The sequence below is a fragment of the Schistocerca cancellata genome, chromosome 7, assembly GCF_023864275.1.
Source record: "Schistocerca cancellata isolate TAMUIC-IGC-003103 chromosome 7, iqSchCanc2.1, whole genome shotgun sequence".
Classification (NCBI taxonomy): Eukaryota; Metazoa; Arthropoda; class Insecta; order Orthoptera; family Acrididae; genus Schistocerca; species Schistocerca cancellata.
Window position 1 is genome coordinate 182,911,530 of NC_064632.1, and position 19,499 is coordinate 182,931,028.

General features: G+C 42.0%; 1 protein-coding gene across 1 annotated transcript in view; it reads right to left on the bottom strand.

Moving 5' to 3' along the window:
* Positions 1 to 19,499, bottom strand: part of LOC126092256 (coiled-coil domain-containing protein 85C) — a 106,124-nt gene that overhangs the window by 62,230 nt on the left and 24,395 nt on the right. Inside the window, exon 2 of the mRNA XM_049907767.1 lies at positions 7,287 to 7,544. Within this exon, the coding sequence (XP_049763724.1) occupies positions 7,287 to 7,544 (258 nt within the window). The remainder of the gene's footprint in view (positions 1 to 7,286; positions 7,545 to 19,499) is intronic.

Genomic DNA, 19,499 nt, shown 5'->3' on the forward strand with positions numbered 1-19,499 from the left:
GCGTGCTGTTGCATTCAAGAGTAAGCCTAAAACAGGCCTTTAAAAATCTCATAATAATTCCTGTGCATAAAATCACTTTGCTCATTAAGTAGTAGGCCTGGGGTTTTTCTTTGATGTGCGTATATTTCAATCTCTTCGAGCACGTTGAGATAGAAACTTTTTGGAGCTTTATGTAGCACCTCCATTTGTTCATTTATATTACTCACTTCATGTCTACTCTCTTTTACATGTGTTCCAATTTAATACGTTCCAAAATTTCTTTTTGTAAACTAAGATATTTTTATCACTAACTGTATTTCTCTTATTAATTACATTTTTAACATTGTCTAACAGATCTGAAGATGGGCAGCTAGCCCGAAACCGGTAATTGAAAAAAAAAAAAAAGGAATAGTGATCGAAGACTGAAACGCCATATTTTTCTTTCATTTCTTATTTCCAGTCCATATTCACCTACTAAGTTTCCTTCTCTTCCTTTTCCTACTATCGAGTTCCAGTCACCCATGACTATTAAATTTTCGTCTCCCTTCACTAACTGAATAATTTCTTTTATCTAATCATACATTTCTTCAATTTCTTCAGCATCTGCAGAACTAGTTGGCATATAAACTTGTACTACTGTAGTAGGCGTGGGCTTCGTGTATCTTGGCCACAATAAGGCGTTCACTATGCTGTTTGTAGGAGCTTACCCGAGCTCCTATTTTTTTTATTCATTATTAAACGTACTTCTGCATTACCCCTACTTGATTTTGTATTTATAATCCTGTATTCACCTGCCCAGAAGTCTTGTTCCTCCTGCCACTGAACTTCACTAATGCCCACTATATATAACTTTAACCTATCCATTTCCCTTTTTAAATTTTCTAACCTACCTGCCCAATTAAGGGATCTGACATTCCACACTCCAATCTGTAGAACGCTAGTTTTCTTTCTCCTGATAACGATATCCTATTGTGTAGTCCCCGCCCAGAGATCCGAATGGGGGACTATTTTACCTTCGGAATATTTTACCCAAGAGAACGCCATCATCATTCCCAGATTAAATATAATCAAAGGGTCATACTGAGATAAAAGTGTGAGACAATAAAAATTTACTTTACACTTTATAAATTGTCACAACTTCAAGTGGTAGATGGCGGCAACAAACACTTCCCAACTTTGTTGAGACCTTGTAATCGTTTCCTGTCTTTATTTTTATATGCTCTTAACATAGTATTATTTTCTTGAAAATATCATTGTGATGATCGCTTCAGTCTCCCTCAATTTTATTAACAGTCTTGCATATCTCTCCTTTTTATTTTTCCCTTTCTGTTCTTTTCAATTTATTTGCTCGAGTCACGCCTTAATATCTCTCTTTTATTTATTTATTTTTTAAATTATTTCTAGTATCCTCGGAACACTATTGACAGAAGACACAGCCAAAGCTTGTGTAAAACTTCAAGGCCGATGAAGCTTGGGAGCAGTCAATAGGGCCAAACTACACATTCTCACCCAGGAGGAGGATAACAATGGTTTTTTGATTTGGTATAAATTGTGTCAATCAAGATCTCACACAATGATGGACTGAAATTGCTCTATACCAGGGGTCATATGTAATCCTAACAACAAGCAGAATCAATTTCCTGCATGGTGAAAATCTGCTTCTGCATGGAGAAAAGCAGCTTCAACCTTTGGAATCAAAAAGTGAAATGCCACTCTTCACATGCCTTGTGTTAGTCTGCAGCACTGTAGTTACAAAAATTGCCAATTGTTTCAAAGCTTCTTGTAATATCTTCACAACTGCCAAACACGAGACATTTCTTAATCTACTTTTTACAGAAATCTGTGGAATCAAAGGTACCAATACCTCAGAAATTTCAAATACATCCTTTTCATTCATTGTTACATTTCACTCTGGGTTTTCCATTGTTTGGTTTAAATATACACTACTTTTATTTTGGAATTTTTCTGCATTTAAGAGAAAAGGCCAAGACACTTTGAGCTTTTAATTGCTAAAAATATAATATTTTTATGTATAGGTGTAGAACTGGGCAAGATGTGAAGGCTTGCTTCACTTTAATTTACTCTCAGTATTCCTAAGTATCTGTTGCCCACGAGAACAACTACGATGGAGTCATTTCCAATGGCTGACGGTTACCTCTACACAATTTGAAGCACTGGTATTATCATTCTCTGAAAATTATTTCAAGCAGTTAGTTCATGAGCAAACTTGAATAGTAAATGGTCGTGAAAACACTCCTGACCTCTTAGCAACAAATAATCCTGAGGCAATAACAAGCATCAAAATGGATACAGAAATTAGTGAACACAGGGTTGACATAGTGAGTCTGAAGACTGTAGCTCCCAAATCCACCAGAAATAAACAAAAACTATATCTATTCAAAAAAGCAGATAAAAAATATGTTTGATGTCTTCCTCAGAGACAATCTCCACACCTTCCAAATTAACACTGTAAGTGTAGACCAGATGTGGCTTGAACTCGAAGAAATAATGTTTACAGATATTGAGAGATTTATACCAAATAAATTAACAAATGATGGAGCTGATCCCGCTTGGTACACAAAACAAGTCAGAACACTGTTGCAGAAACGACGACAAATGCATGCCAAATTTAAACGAATACAAAATCCCCACTACTGGTTATCTTTTACATAAGCTTGATATTTAGCACAGACTTCAATGTGAGATGCTTATGACAGCTTCCACAATGAACTAAATCTGGCAGAAAATCCAAAGAGATTCTGGTCATATGTAAAGTATGGTAGTAGCAAGACACAATCAATTCCTTGTCTGCACGACAGCAGTGGTAGTACTATCAATGACACTGCTGCTAAAGCAGAAGTACTAAACACAGCCTTCCGAAATTCCTTCACAAAAGAAGTCTAAGTACGAGGGTTATTCAATGATTAAAGAGAGAAATTGGCCTGGGGAAAAAAGTGTTGATTTTTACAAAACAACACTTTTTCTACTTTTCAACATAATACCCTTGAACATTTATGTACTTGTTCCAACAAGCTACAAGCTTTTTTTATTCTGGCTGCAAAGAACTCTTTATCTTGATGTTTGAACCAATTTCCCACAAACTTTTTCACATCCTCATTGTTCTGGAACTTCTTCCCACGTAATGCCTCCTTCAGTGCACCAAACAAATGGAAATCACAAGGTGCTTAATCAGGACTGTAAGAGGGATAAGGCAGTACTTCCCAGCCCATCTTGTCGATGGTTTCACAAGTTAGTTTAGCAATAAGAGGTCGTGCGTTGTCATGCTGGAGAATCACACATCTCTGACATCCATGACGTCTCTCTCTCATGGCTGGCTTCACCTTGTTTAAAAGCAGATATGAGTAGTATTGGCTGTCCACAGTATGCTGCTCTTCGAGATAATCACAAAAAACTGGACCTTCAGCATCCAAAAACACTGTCAACATGAATTTCCTGTCTGATGCTTGGGTTTTCAATTTTTTTTTGACAGGTGAGTTGGTGTGCTTTCACACCATACTTTGTCTTTTTGATTCTGCCTCACAACAGTGAACCTAAGTTTCATCTCAAGTTAAAATTTTGTTGAGGAACTGCTCACCTTCTCTATCATAACATTCCTTTAGCTTTGTGCACACTCTCAATCTTGTTTCCTGGTGTAGCTGCGTCAACAGCTTTGGGACCCATCTTGCACATGTTTTGCAGTACTTCAGCTTCTTACATATAATTTTATGAATTTTACCAGTACTAACTTGAACCTTATCGAATAATGTCATCAATTTGACTTTCATGTGAGGGAGCTGAAACTGCAACTGATCAGCCAGAACGGTGTTTGTCAGTCACTGACTCACGACCATTTTTGAACTGCTCTACCCACTTGTAAAAATTTGCATGAGCATAAACTTTAGACATTTTACAGTATATATTCACTGGTTTTTCGCCTTCAGCAAATTAAAAACGAACAACAGAACATTTCAAGTGGACTTGCCATCTTGAAATATATTTTTGTGGTTATAAACAAAACAATGTTTATACATCAGCTGATCAGGGCTCATCCCAGTGATGCCAACTTAAAGCCATAAAAGTACCAAACTTGCCCTACTAACAGTTTTCTCCCGAAACGAATTTGTCTCTTTAATTACTGAATAACCCTTGTACATATTCCAGAATTCAAATCAAGAAATTACAACAAATCCTTTGGTCCACATTTTACACCGATTAGACTCCTTTCAAAGTTTGCTGATGAAATAGTCCCATTGTTAAGTACAGGGCTATTAATCATCTACAACCTCTCGTTTGACAAAAGGCCCATACCGAGATCACCCCAATATTCAAGAAAGGTAATATGAGTAATCCACTAAATTACAGGCCCTTGTCATTAACATCGTCAAGTGCTGAGTACTATCAAAAAGGGATTTCAAATTTATTCCACATTTATAGATTCCCAGAAGACTTTTGACACCATACCTAATGAGCAGCTTGTAATCAAATTCTGTGCTTATGGAATACTGTCTCAGTTATATGACTGGATTTGTGATTTCCTGTCAAAGAGGTCACAGTTCATAGTAACTGTAGGAAAGTCATCAAGTAAAGTAGAACTGATTTCTGGCGTTCTCCATGGTACTGTTATATGTCCCCTGCTGTTCCTTATCTTTATAAACCATTTAAGAGACAATCTGAGCAGCTGTCTGATGTTTGCTGATGATGTTGTCGTTTACCATCTATGACGAAATAAATCTCGGGTGAACAGCCTGGTATGAGTGTGCATAGGACACAATGTTTCAGCAATCGACCACATTGCCATCATCAGGTGTGCTCATGTACTGACCGGCGGTGGGCCGGCGCCAGGTAAATATAGGACAATCTCCCTCCTCCCTCAGGTGCTTCCTATGAGTCGGTGCGGCGCACCCCGCGCGCGGTCCAGGTACAGCATCCGTTCTCCCACCGCCTGGGTGCTGCGTCCTAGGTCTTCTCGTTCAGGAGGATCTGCCGGCACCGCTCTCGTTATTCTTCCCTCCTCCCCCAAAGTTGGTACATTCTGGGAAATAACCTTTTTCTTCTTAATCTGGGTGATCTAGGGTTCCCATGCCTTGCTAAGGATGTAACCGCTGTCACGATTTAGTTGTGGCTCCCTTACTCTAATCTCTATGGCTTCTTTGATGGCACACTCCCAGTGTTTGGAAATCTGTGTCAGGACTTTGGTTTGGTCATAATCCATGCTGTGGAGTTCCGACAGGCAATGCTCAGCGATTGCCGACTTACTGGGCTGTTGAAGTCTAGTGTGCCATTGATGTTCTTGGCATCGGTCCTCAATGATACAAATGGTCTGACCTATGTATACACTCCCACACTGGTAAGGTATCTGATAAACCCCTGCTTTACATTGACCAAGGTTGTCCTTGACACTACCATAAGGCTCTTGGTTTTGCTTGGAGGACGGAAGATGGTTTCCACTTGGTGTTTACATAAAATGCGTCCAATTTTTCTGGATAAGGCCCCACAAAACAGAATAATAGCCAATGCCGCCTCCTCCTGAGGTTCATCCTTAGTTTCTGCTGGTGCTGCATTTTTGGGATGTAGAGCCTTCCGAATTTGCCCTTTCTTGTAACCGCTCCTCCGAAACACGGTCTTCAGATGGTCCAATTCTTGTTGGAGACTGTCCCTGTCGGAGATGGTGTGAGCACTGTGTACAAGAGTTTTGAGCACGCCATTCTTTTGTGCCGGGTGGTGGCAGCTATCCGCATGTAGGTACATATTGGTGTGCGTCTTATTCCTATACACACTGTGGCCCAAAGTGCCGTCAGCTCGGCTTCTAACCAAAACATCTAGGAAAGGGAGCATCCCATCCGTTTCGATCTCCATGGTGAACTTAATATTCTTGTGTCTGGAGTTGAGATGTGTGAGGATGTCTGCCAGTTTATCTCTTCCGTGTGGCCAGATAACAAAGGTATCATCCACATATCTAAAGAAACAGGTGGGTTTTAGATGTGCTGATTCAAGAGCTTCCTCCTCGAAATGTTCCATGCACATATTTGCAACAACGGGTGAGAGTGGACTCCCATGGCTACTCCTTCTGTCTGCTCATAGTATTCACCGTCCAATAAGAAGTAAATTGATGTTAGAACATATCTGAAGAGGTTGGTGGTCTCTTCATCAAATTTCTGGCTGATGAGTTCCAAGGATTCTTGTAACGGAACTTTAGTGAATAGATATACCATGTCGAAGCTCACCAGTATGCCAGATTCCTTAAGCGTAAGGTTGTTGACGTGTCCCAGAAAATTCACGGAGTTACAGATATGGTGTGTATATCTCCCAACGTAAGGGCTAAGCAGTCGTTTGAGGTGCTTGGTGAAAAGGTACGTTGGGGCACCAATATTGCTGACACTGGGACGTAATGGAATCAATTCCAAGTTTGGACGTATATCAGAGAAATAACCTTCTGATGGCAGCGGAAAGACCATCATCAATCTCATTAGCAAGGAACTGGATGATGACGCTATTTCAGTTCTTAAGAAAGGATTGTCCTATGCACACATCTGTAATATTGTAAACTGTGTTATCTGAGATCTGAGAGCTATGTGCTACATAAATGAAGAATGAGTCCGTTCAGGGGCATGTTGTTGGTGGATTCTGAACTGGCAGAAACCTTGATGGATAAAAAACTGGTATGACTTATGACCTCTTTGAGCAAGAAGGCTTCAGCCACTGATCTAGCAACCTCCAATGTTTGCTACAAAATGGGCACATCCTACACATAACTGGCACAGAATGTAAGGATACAAATAAGCCTTAAGCCAAAACTGAGAGTCTCAGGACCACAGTTGAGAACTCTGGCATTTAAAAAAAAACACACCAATGGGTAAAATAGGGTTTCATTGATTTTTTTTATTTATTTATTTTTTTTTTTTTTTGTACTGATAATTAAATAGCTCAATTTATATTCCTGTGATTAATATATTCGAAACACTAACCTGGTCTTACAATGTCATTAGTGCCTTATTTCTTGACCTGCCAGCAGAGCATCCACTAAGAGTCTTCTCTACCTTTGGGCTTGATTGATCAAAATTGAGAAATAATTTAGAAGGGAATGGACTCCAAAATCAATGTTATTTAATTATTTCTTATATTGAAGGAAAAGTTAAAGCACAATATTAATAAAATAATTTCTTGTGTCAATAAACAGTTGTCTTCAATAAATATGAAATCTTTTAAATGACTAACTATGTAACACTTTGTTTGTTAATTAAATTTTCATGATTAATATAGTTGGTAATTTTAGGTCAGGTTACATTACAATGCTGCTCAGGACTTACCTTAAGCTCCAGATTGTCTTTGATGAGTTCCTGCTGCTTTGCATCTAGCTCCCGCAACTTGCTTTGATACGCAGAGACCTCCTGCCGCATGACACTTGCGGTGTAACGTCCAAAGCGCTGCCACTCACGAGCCAATTTGCGACCTTTCTGCCTGTCGTCATCCAGAAAACAACATAGGTCCCGGAGTTCCTGGTTGTCATCACTTAGTCTTCTATTGGCTTCCTTCAGTGCTCTAACTTCAGACTGCAGTCTTCTGACCTAAAACAACACTACTTTTAAAAGAAAATTTAAGTATTCTATGTGCATAACAAATACTGCCAACCATAGGGGGAAAATTGTTTCCAGTTTTTGTAACCCTGTTTCAATTGGTAATTTACAGAATAAAATTTCATAAGTCTCTCTCTCTCTGCCCCCCCCCCTTCCCCCACCCTCTGTATTTCCTATAACTACAGCACTTGACTCTCACCATCCTTTATTGTGCTTTTCCAATTACATTTCTAGCTAAACAATGTACACAGACATTGTGCCTATATACTTGCTTGGATATGTGTTTCACATAACACAAATCAACTCAGGAATGTAATCATCCTGTGGCTCAGGTCAGAAGATCTACAGGAACTGCAATCATCTTTGTAAGGACTCAGCAGTACCATCATTAATGTTTCCTCACTATAGGGTGAGGCTGCGAACATACAAAGTCATAATATACCATAAACTATGTCACAGGTAAAATAAAAACAATCACTGATGATGATTATGATGATGATTGACTCTAAATGTCAAATATTACAGGCAAATGGGAGATAGATTAGATTGTGAAATTTCTTCTACGGGTGCCAGGGTATAACTCCCACAATGAAAACCTTTTCATATCATGAGGTAGGTGTGGAAACAATAATTTACGTGAAGGATTAGTTAACAGCAACCAAGTCAGCAAGGCATGTTGTTGCAAAGAAAATGAGTTTCTTGTTTTGACTCCAGATTTTTCTTATTATCTACAAAACAGGCTGCAATTAAGAATACTCCCAAAGTGCTTGTGAGGAGCTAATAGAACTAATCTAGTGGAAGCAAAGGATTTAAATAATAGCAGAAGTTTACAAGGGAACAGGAACAGTCAAAACGCACATACAGGTATTCTGAAAGCAGAAATAATACTTCCAAAATCTGCACAAAAGCTGCTATTCAATTATAAAGAAATGCAAACAATCTGATGAAATAAAGATACACTTTTGAATAAGCCAGCTGAATGTCTGTAAGCAATTGGTATCATCATTTTTTCTGTAATATATTCCCCATAGGCCAAGCCTCCTAGCGACGTATATAAGTAATTGAAACATCTCCCTCCACAGCTGTTTCTTCAAGCCCCTTCTGCGGTCTCCACACAAGGATACTTTGCGATTTTAAAATTATTTTTTGTGTGTCCTTTGTTTGGTGCTGTCACAACATACAGCCAAAAGCTAGACAATCAAGGATCACATTTCTTTTTTTCAGTGGTGGAAATTTTATCAGCTATTAATTTTACAATTTTTCCTTACTTTCTTAATTCGTAGTTCTTATTAAATTGGCAAATTAACATTTCTCATTAAAACAGAGCATTTATTAATATGTCATTACGTAGTTCACTATGTATTCACTAACAGCAATAAGAAATAAAATACTGTATACAGAATCCTGTGTATCCATTTCAAACAACTTTATCAACTCCAACAAATCATCCAGAAACATTGTTGCAGGGACAACTGGTGATGCCAATACAAATAAAGACCAAAATAAGACACAATTCATTATTTGGCAAGCCTAAAAACCAGCTACACTAGATGTGTAAGCGAAAGCAAAGGCAAACTGAGAACAGAAAGAGATCATCTGTTGGATAACAGGTGAGGGTGGCATTACACAAACTTTGGTGCAAATATAATTAAAACATAGTATCTGATCAAATACCAAGTGGCTATGAAATTTTTGTCTCAGATAACTTGGATGACACATCAACCAGCTCCATTCTCACCCATAACTACTTCACTTTTGAAGACCAGACCTACAAACGAATTATGGATACGGCCACGGGAGCCAGGATAACCATGTCCTATGTCAGCTTTTTCATGGGCTGCATGGAAGAAGCATTCCACAACACTCAGAAGCTTCACTCCATGACTTGGTACATGTCACACCTTGTTGGTATGAACTCAAGGTGAAGAACTACTACTACACTATCTGCAATTGCTCAACTCATTTCCTCAAGTCAAATACTGAGTATCAGGTGTCCCCAAGGCAGACAGTTCCAACAAAAATACAAATGTGATGTCCTCGCATGACAATAAAGGATGCACAGCAGCTTCTGACCAGTGAATCATCCCATTCAGTGTGAATTCCAATAATGCCTCCCACTGCTGGACAAGCATCCTCTGTGGTCAACAATTGTGTAGCCACTGTGTTAGGGCTTCAATACTTTGACCTAGAGTGTCTCATGCATGTTAAATAGGATCTGAGCCTGAGGAATGAAGATTAGAGTTTAACATCCTATTGACAACGAGGCCATTGGAGAAGATTGAAAGCTCAGACAGGGAAAGGCTGGGGAAGGAAATTCCCTATGTCGTTTTCAAGGGACCATCCAGGCATTTTCCTTGAGTAATTTAGAGAAAGTTTGGCAAACCTAAATATGGATGACCTGATGAGAATTTGAGACACTTTCCTCTCAAATGAGAGTCCAATGCCGTCACCACTGAGGCACTTCACTAAGTTATCAGGAATGAGCTACCCACAGTTCTCAGATTGCTGGTACTTATCAACAGGCCAGTCAAGCAAGATTGGACAGTATTACCACTCCCATAGACAAGTGCACTGAGAAAAGATTGCACCCAACATAATGTCTTCCCAGATATGAACAATGACACAACAATGTGGAACAGCTTCCATAATATAGCTGTTACATGTTCCAAGAACTTGCCAGATGAACATGTGGCTACAATGATAAATTGTGACTCATCCATGAACAGGACATTAGTCCACTGTTCCTGCATCCAATCATCATGAGTTAAAAACACCAAACCAACAATCACATGGTCCTTTCAAAGGAGGGAACTGTATCTTGCAGGTTGCTGAGCATAAGGAGCAATATCTGCATTAGGACTGTGCTAACTACATATCATCTAACATCTAAGGCAATATATTTATCCCAGCACTGAGTTGTAGAGCAAGGTCAACTTTATCCTTCCCCCAATAATCTTCACCATGGCTGTGAAGTGACACTGTGGGCAACATTCAACTACCAGTTCACTTTCCACTGCTTGTAGCAAACCTCTAATCTGCCAATAATCATGCCATCAAATACTGTTCACTTTTCATTTATCCAACTTTGTAAGGAATCCAGAATGACAAACAATCCTCAAGAATCACAAGCTGTCCAACATTTCAACCCAGGCAACACTGCACAAGAACAAGGAATGTAGGTTCATCCCAACTGGTTCCCAAGTGAAAAGTGCAAAAAGGAACTGCACGCAAAACACATATAGAGTCAGTTACCTTCAGAAAGGGGTTCCTCACAGTGGCACAAAAGCTACACATCTTCAATAGACTAAACAACACTGTAACTGGACAGTAGCTGACTGGAGGTCAGTAATGTTGTCAATCGAGTCACAAACTTATCTTTTCAAATGCACTGATGGTCCAAAGAGGCATTTAACCCAGAGTGTTAGTGAAGTTCAGCCCAGAGGTGGGTCTGTAATGCTTTTTGTACCATGGCTCGGACCCACCCATTTAGCTCCACTGCAAAAATGAACCAGGATATTTATTAAAACCTTCTCCGTGACCAAATCTTTGCATTTCTTCTATGTTTTTATGATGAGTATGCAGTTGACACTTTCATCTTTCAAGGTGCAAACAGCCAGGCTTCACACATACATTGTGGTTTTAGTGTTCCTCAAAACGAAAGTCCTGAGCATGGTATCTTCATGATCTGAACTTGGAGCCCAGACACCCTACCCTCATAGATTCACAATCTCAACACCTTCTCACCCATCCACTTCACAATCCTCCTCAACCCAGCAAGCTACTTTCCTGGACATTGACCACCTCCTCTTTGAATGCTCTGTCCACACCTACATCCACATTAAACCCACCAACCACCAACAGCACCTGCATTTTGACAGCTGCCATCCATTCCACACCAAAAAAATCCCTCCCATACAGCATTGTCTGGTCACCAAGGGATCTGCAATGACAAGAACTCCCTTGCCCAGTATGCTGAAGGTCTCACAAAGGCCTTCACAGACTGGCACAATCCCCCAGATCTAGTCCACAAACAGATTTCCCATGCCATATCTTCAACCTCTGCCCCCCCCCCCCCCCCCAACACTTCCACCACCACAAAGCACCAGCTACAAAGGAGCACCTCCTTTGTCACCCAATATCACCCTGGACTGAAACAAATGAACCACATCCTTCATCAGGGCTTTGCTTATCTATCAGCATGCCCTGAAATGAGGGACATCCTACACATAAACCTTCCCACATGTCTATCTTCAAGTTGGTGTTCCATCAGCCACCCAAACTCCACAACATCCTAGTCCATCTCTATGCCACTCCCAGTTCCAGCCTCTTGCCACAGGTATTATATGCCTGTGGAAGACAGAGGTGCAACACTTGTGCAATCTGATCCACCCAGCACTTCCTGACCCAGTCCTTTTAGAGGCTTATCCTACCCCTTCAGAGGATGAGCGACCTGTGAAAGCAGCCATGTCGTATACCAGATATGATGCCACCATTCCATAGCTTTCATATTGGCATGACTACTAACCAGCTGTCCATCAGGATGAATGGCCACTGCCAAAATGTGGCCAAGAGCAAAGTGGCACAACACGCAGCTGACACTAGCATTACTGTTTCATGACCTAGGCCATCTGAAGCCTTCCCTACATCACCTGCTTTTCTAAATTGTGCAGATATGAGCTATCCTTAAAACACATCCTCCCTCCCAAAATTATCCTGGCCTCAACCTATGATAACCTTCTGTCACCACAGCTTCCGACAGTTTCCACCCCTCTGCCCTATCATCTCCTCCCAATTCACATCCTCTCATGCTTGTTGTGCACTGCTCCCTGCCAACACACTCACCTCACTTCCCCTCTCTGTTCTCCTTTTCCACTCCCCCCCTCAAAGCCACCTGACACTGTTCTTCACAGCCTTGTCCTGCAGCCTTCTAGTCCCTGCACAATCCGCCAAATAGTGCTATTCTCTCCCTCCACCCATACCCTGTTATCCCTCACACTTCCGTGCTCCACTCCATATTGCTGCTTTTGTTCAACGCAACAGTTGCAGTCTGGCAACAGCAGCCGGATACAGTGAGCACTGTGTGTGCATGAGATGTGCCTGCTTGTGTTAGTGTGTTCCTGTCTTTTCTGAAGAAGGCTTATGCTTTGGCTGAAAGCATAGTGTGTAACAGTCTTTTCATTGTGCCTGTCTGAAACCCAATGTGTCATATTTAAAATGAGTACCAATCTATAATCTGCACAATTGTTAATTATTTTTTGTTATTCATCTGATTCACATTCTAAATATCAAACAATGGAAAATCCAAGATAGAATGTAACAATAAAGACAAAAACAAATACAAAAACAAATCTCCCATGCCTTATCTTTCCAATCTCCCACCAACTTCCAAAGTCCCTCCGTCCAGCTGCAGAGGAGCATTCTTCTCATAAATCAGCACCACCCAGGACTGGAGCGACTGAATTAACATTCTCCGCCATCGTTTCGACTACCTCTCGCTGTGCCCTGAAATGAGAAATGTCCTGCCCACTATCCTTCCCACCCCTAGCACAGTGGTATTCCGCTGTCCACCGAAACTACACAATATACACGTCCACAACTACACAACCCCTGCTCCCAACCCCTTACCTCATACCCCTGTAAGAGACCTAGATGCAAGACCTGTCCGATACATCCTCCCACCACCACCTGCTCCAGTTCGATCACAAACATCACCTACCACATGAAAGGCAGGGCTACCTGTGAAACCAGTCATGTGATCTACAAACTAAGCTGCAACCACTGTGCTGCATTCTATGTGGGCATGACAATCAACAAGCTGTCTGTCTGCGTGAATGCCCACTGACAAACTGTGGCCAAGAAGCAAGTGGATCACTGGGTTGCTGAGCAAGCTGCCAAACATGACATCCTTCATTTCAATGACTGCTTCACAGCCTGTGCCATATGGATCCTTCACACCAACACCATCTTTTCTGAACTGTGCAGGTGGGAAGTTTCCCTGCAATATATCCTATGTTCCCGTAACCTTCCTGGCCTTAACCTTCGTTAGTCACTATCCTCACCTATCCAGCCTCCCTGTTCTCACTCCAGCACTACCTTATTTACTCGAATCTAAGCCGCACTTTTTTTTTCGGTTTTTGTAATCCAAAAAACCGCCTGCGGCTTAGAATCGAGTGCAAAGTAAGCGGAAGTTCTGAAAAATGTTGGTAGGTGCCGCCACAACTAACTTCTGCCGTCGAATATATGTAGCGCTACACAGGCATGCTTTGCAGGCAGAAAGATAAATACTACAGCCAAAACCTCTGCGTCAGTAAATAAATTTAAAAAAAGGTGGAAGACGAGCTTTTTTCTCCGCCCCGAGTTTCGACCATTGCATTTTCATACATTATCCAACGAAGTAAATACAAGTGCCGTATTGTTCATCTTCGAATGTGGCAGCATTTCAATGTACTACGAAAATCCGACTGGCAAAACTGTTTGCGATGTTTGTCAATATGGCCAACTCTACGTTCTGAATTTTTTTCCTACATGTGAAAAGAGATGGTTGCAAATAGGAACTTTTATGAATTGTGAATCACATGCGGTATTCTCTTCACCATAAGAATAATACGAATATAAACATTTTGCCATGTATTCTTTCATGTTTGCTGCTATCTCATTTAAATCCTGTTTGCCTAATAAACTACGAAACTAGAGTGAGACAACAGCAAACGTGAAAGAATATACATATCATGTCATGTTTATATTCATATTATTCTTATGCCTAATAGTGATACAGTCAGAAATGAAGCACGGCAATTGACTAGATTTTCAAATCTAACACGACTCTAATTTCTGTGCAGAATGTAATGTACGAAAGAGGCGTCTGCAAAGATTTTCAAACAGAGAAAAATTTTCGCTAAACTCTCATTCAGAACATCTTCTATCATATGCAGTCTATTATTTGGTTCTTGCTGATCATTAACAAAGAAAGCAGCAAAAAAAACAAATAGCAGTCTCTTGCCATTGTTTCACTGATGAGACGATTCCTTCTTCTTCTTCTTCTTCTTCTTCCTCTTTTTTTTTTTAAGTAGTGGTAGCGCGCACAAAAGCAAGCCATGCCGCGAGCGGCGGCAGGTCATAATCACTCATTATCAGAATGCGACAAACAATGCATGACACAGTAAAATAATGCATTTTCAGCTTAGAGTGACGTAAACACCTATAACAAAGAGAACGGCACTTATCAGATCAAAAAAAAATAAGCAATCAATTCAAACCAGACAAAGCACGTGAAAAAGGAAGGGTAACCGTATAAATACGGACGGAGCGCCTGGCGCATAGCAATGGCTACCTGGCAAAGCTTAACTGCTACGCTTACGACTCGAACCAAACTACTGTAGCCATTCATTCGACCTAAATTGTGTCTCATATTACTATGGACCAACTTTGTTTCGATTTGGAGGTGCGGCCTAAAACTTTTCTCTCCCCTTCAATTTCGAGTCTCAAATTTCAGGTGCGGCTTAGATTCAGGAAAATTTCTTTTCCTTGATTTCGAGTCTCATTTTTCAGGTGCAGCTTAGATTCGAGTGCGGCTTAGATTCGAGTAAATACGGTATACAGCCCTCATTCCACTATCACTCTCATTTTTTTTTACTTCTCTCCTATTCTGCTACCCCCTCTCCCCTGCCTTCCATCTAATATCTCGACTGCACATAGCTGCCCTACCCTCTCCACCTCATCCCTGCACGCTCCCTAACAGCACAGCACTGTCCGATATCCCTACCCACTATCCCTCCCTCTCCCTGTCCCAGCCTCCTCCTTACCCCCATCCAGTCACCATTCCCATTATGCACTGGTGCTGCTCCTCGCAGTGTGGCTACAGTTGCCTTAGACTGCAGTCGTGTGTGTGTGTGTGTGTGTGTGTGTGTGTGTGTGTGTGTGTGTGTGTGTGTGTGTGTGTGTGGCGGGGGGGTGTCTATTTTTGGCGAAGGCCTTACTGCCGAAAGCTTTATTTGTAACAGTCTTTTTGTTGTGCCTGTCTGCAACCCAGCATCTCCACTGTATAATATTGTCACATTCTAAATACTTTTTCTTATATTTAGTTGTTATTATACTGAAGGTTTACTTGTACACCAATTTCTGATAGGCTCTATCCAGAACCAACTTTTGTTTACTTACTGAACTCATGCTCATTACGAACTGTGCGCATTCAGATGTATTTTACCAGTACATCTTTAACTTATTATGTACAAACTGGTACAATTATAGATTCATTGCAGGGGATACAGTCAGTCAGTCTTGTGTAGTAATTTTGAACATTTTTTCTGAAATGTGTCTAGACCTGCTAGTTCAGCAATTCCGAGAAACACGTTGTTTCTGTGGTGTCACCGCCAGACACCACACTTGCTAGGTGGTAGCCTTTAAATCGGCCGCGGTCCGTTAGTATACGTCGGACCCGCATGTTGCCACTATCAGTGATTGCAGACCGAGGGCCGCCACACGGCAAGTCTAGAGAGACTTCCTAGCATTCATCCCAGTTGTACAACCGACTTTGTTAGTGATGGTTCACTGACAAAATACGCTCTCATTTGCCGAGACGATAGTTAGCATAGCCTTCAGCTACGTCATTTGCTACGACCTAGCAGGGCGCCATTACCAGTTACTATTGATACTATAATCATGTACCGTCAAGAGCGATGCTCATCATTAATGGATTAAAGTTAAGTATTCCACCAGCTATGTCCGTTTTTCTAAAGTCTAATTTCCTTGTCCTGTTCCAGACCTCACGCCAGCCTGTGTGAGCTAAAACGCGTGCCTTTCGGCTTCCTCTAGTACCCGGTGTTGGCTCTCCTGCCAACAAACAACATTGGCGACGAGGCAACACCGCGTTCGTAACTATACTGCCCTGATTTACTTGTGTAATGGCTTCGCCACCATCTCCAGATGTACTGTCCGTATTTTATCGCTTACAGAATCAGCAGATGCAGGCCTTCCTGGATGCCCTTGGACAGCTCGTCCAGGGTCAACGTGCAATGCAACACGATGCGGCAGCCGCCACTCCACTGCTAACGCAGCCACAAACCACAGTTGCACCTACTTTTCGTCCTTTTGATGCTGCACTGGAAAGCTGGACGGAGTGGTCACGCCAAATTGGATTTCATCTCGCCGCCTACAGAATTCAAGGTAACGAGCAGCAGCCTTTTTTATTATCTTCCGTCGGGGTGACCACGTACCGTGTGATAGTCAAATTATTTCCCGTACATAACGTAGCAACTCTGTCCTACGACGAAATTTTGTCTGCATTAGATGCATATTTGAAAGAATCAGTCAATGTAGTTGCCAAACGGTATACCTTCTTTCGTACAAAACGTACGGCAGGTCAGACTAATCGGGAGTAGGTGGCAACCTTGCAAGGCCTTACTAGGGATTGTGCTTTTGAGTGTCAATGTGGACTCCCTTATTCAGATACTATGGTGCGTGATGCAATTGCACAGAACGTTTCTGATGTGCGTATATGGGAACAGATTTTGAAACTAGTCAATCCCTCCCTTCAACAAGTGATGGACATATTGGATCGGCAGGACACACTTGACTTTGCTCAGGAATCATTTGAAACGTCGCCACCCGTGTGTCAGGTTAAACGGCCCGCTGGGCGAGCTGCACGGAACAGTAAACAGTCCTCGCGCCCGGCCGCGCCGCTGCCGACAGGCTCTCAGCCACGTGTACCGCGCCGGCAAGCAAATACAGTGCTAAAATCATGCCCGCGGTGTGCTACTAGACATTTGCGTGAGAATTGCCCATCACGCCAAGCTATTTGCTTTTTCTGTAATAAAAAAGGACATGTTCAAAGTGTTTGCCAGAAAAAGCTCAGATCGGAAACTCAAAATCATTCCAGGCCCTTTGCTTCGCGCCGGAATCTGAATCGAACCAAGGATACTCAGGCTCGTGACACTTCGCCCATGGAAATTCATATAGTTCATGCCATTCCGCCCAGTGCCACTCTCTCTAACAGTGACTGTGTTCGTCCCACAAATAGTGTGCATCAACATCGTCGGAACTCCTGTCAAGTCGCAAGTGATTTTGTACCAGTGTCAGTTCACGCTGCATGAGACAGTCGCTCTTGTCGTCAGCAGGACAATAAACTTTTTGTGGACTTGGACATTAACGGCAAAGTGATACCATTCCAGCTCGATACTGGGGCTGCTGTTTCACTGCTCAATCAAGACACTTACAAACTGCTGGGCACACCTCCGTTGCGTGCCGCAAATGTTAAGTACCTATTTAGGTCAAGAGATCCCTGTTTTAGGACAGTGCAGCCTTCTGGCAACATACAAGGGACAAACAAAACTTGTGTCATTTTACGTCCTTCGTTCTTCTTCTGCAGTGAACTTGTTTGGTTTCGATTTATTTCAGTTGTTTAACTTGTCTATAATAAATCAGGTCCTATCAGTGAACCAGACTGTGCCTTCAGACAGTGTTTCTCGTCTATGTGAAGAATTTGCAGACATTTTTGCACCGGGCCTCGGTTGCGCTAAGAACTATAAAGCACATTTGGAACTGAAAGTAAATGCGCAGCCAAAATTTTTCAGAGTGCGCAATGTTCCCCATGCATTGCATGATAAGGTCGCAAAAACATTACACGATTTGGAATCACAAGGTGTAATTGAACGTGTGCAGGCTTCTCTCTGGGCATCACCCTTAATAATTTTGCCAAAACCTTCCGGAAAATTGAGACTTTGTGTGGACTTCAAGGCAACAGTGAATCCACAACTAATGCCTGCAACTTTTCCTTTACCCCGCCCGGAAGATCTTTTTGACGAACTTTGCCCAGGTAAATAAATATAAAGTTGGACCTAGCAGATGCGTACTTGCAAATACCGGTGGACGAAGAATCCCAGCGCGTTTTGGTGGTTAACACGCATCTTGGTTTGTATCGATTCAAACGACTGCCATTCAGGTGTGCATCCGCCCCTGCATTGTTTCAGCAATATCTACAAACTGTTTGTGTGTCGGTCGCTACTGCAGCAAACTATCTGGACAATATTGTGATCTCCGGAAAGACGGAAGAAGAACATTTAGCCAATCTCAGAACATTATTTCAGGTCTTGCGACAAAATGGTCTTCGCTTGCGGAAGGACAAATGTGTGTTTTTTGCTCGTGACTTACCCTAGCTGGGACATGTACTCAATGCCCAAGGCATACATCCCAGTCCAGAGCACCTACGTGCCATACAAGACTTGCCTTCGCCGCAGAATTTGAAGCAGCTACAGAGTGTGCTGGGCAAAATTCACTATTACCATCGCTATGTTCCCCACGCCTCTTCCATTTCAGCTCTGCTTCATCGCTTACACCGAAAAGGTGTTCCGTTCGTCTGGACGACAGAATGCGAACGCGCCTTTCGCCAGTTGAAATTGGTGTTGCTTTCCAATACTTGCCTTACGCCATTCGATCCCCAGCAGCCCCTTTTGTTGATGGTGGATGCATCGGATTTCGGGATCGGTGCTGTGCTTGCGCAGAAAGATGGTTCGCACGATCGCCCTATTGCCTTTGCGTCCAAACTGCTCTCGTCTGCGCAAAGAAATTATTCACAGATCAAGAAAGAAGCACTGGCTCTCGTATTTGGTGTTACAAAGTTTCATGATTTCTTGTATGGTCGTCACCTTACCATCATCACAGACCACAAACCTTTGACATCGCTTTTTCATCCGACCAAGCCTGTACCTCCACGTACAGCGCAGAAATTCATTCGCTGGTCTATTTTCCTCTCGCAGTACCGCTACGATATCTTGTATCGGTCTACTGCTAAGCACGGAAACGCCGATGCGTAGTCCCGTTTGCCTGTTGCTGAGGATGGAGCATTCGATTCCTCCGAACTTGCTTGCATGTTCATTGATTCGGAAACCAATGACGTGGTCGAATCGTTTCCGACTGATTTTCGTCGTGTAGCTACAGCCACAGCTGCCGACC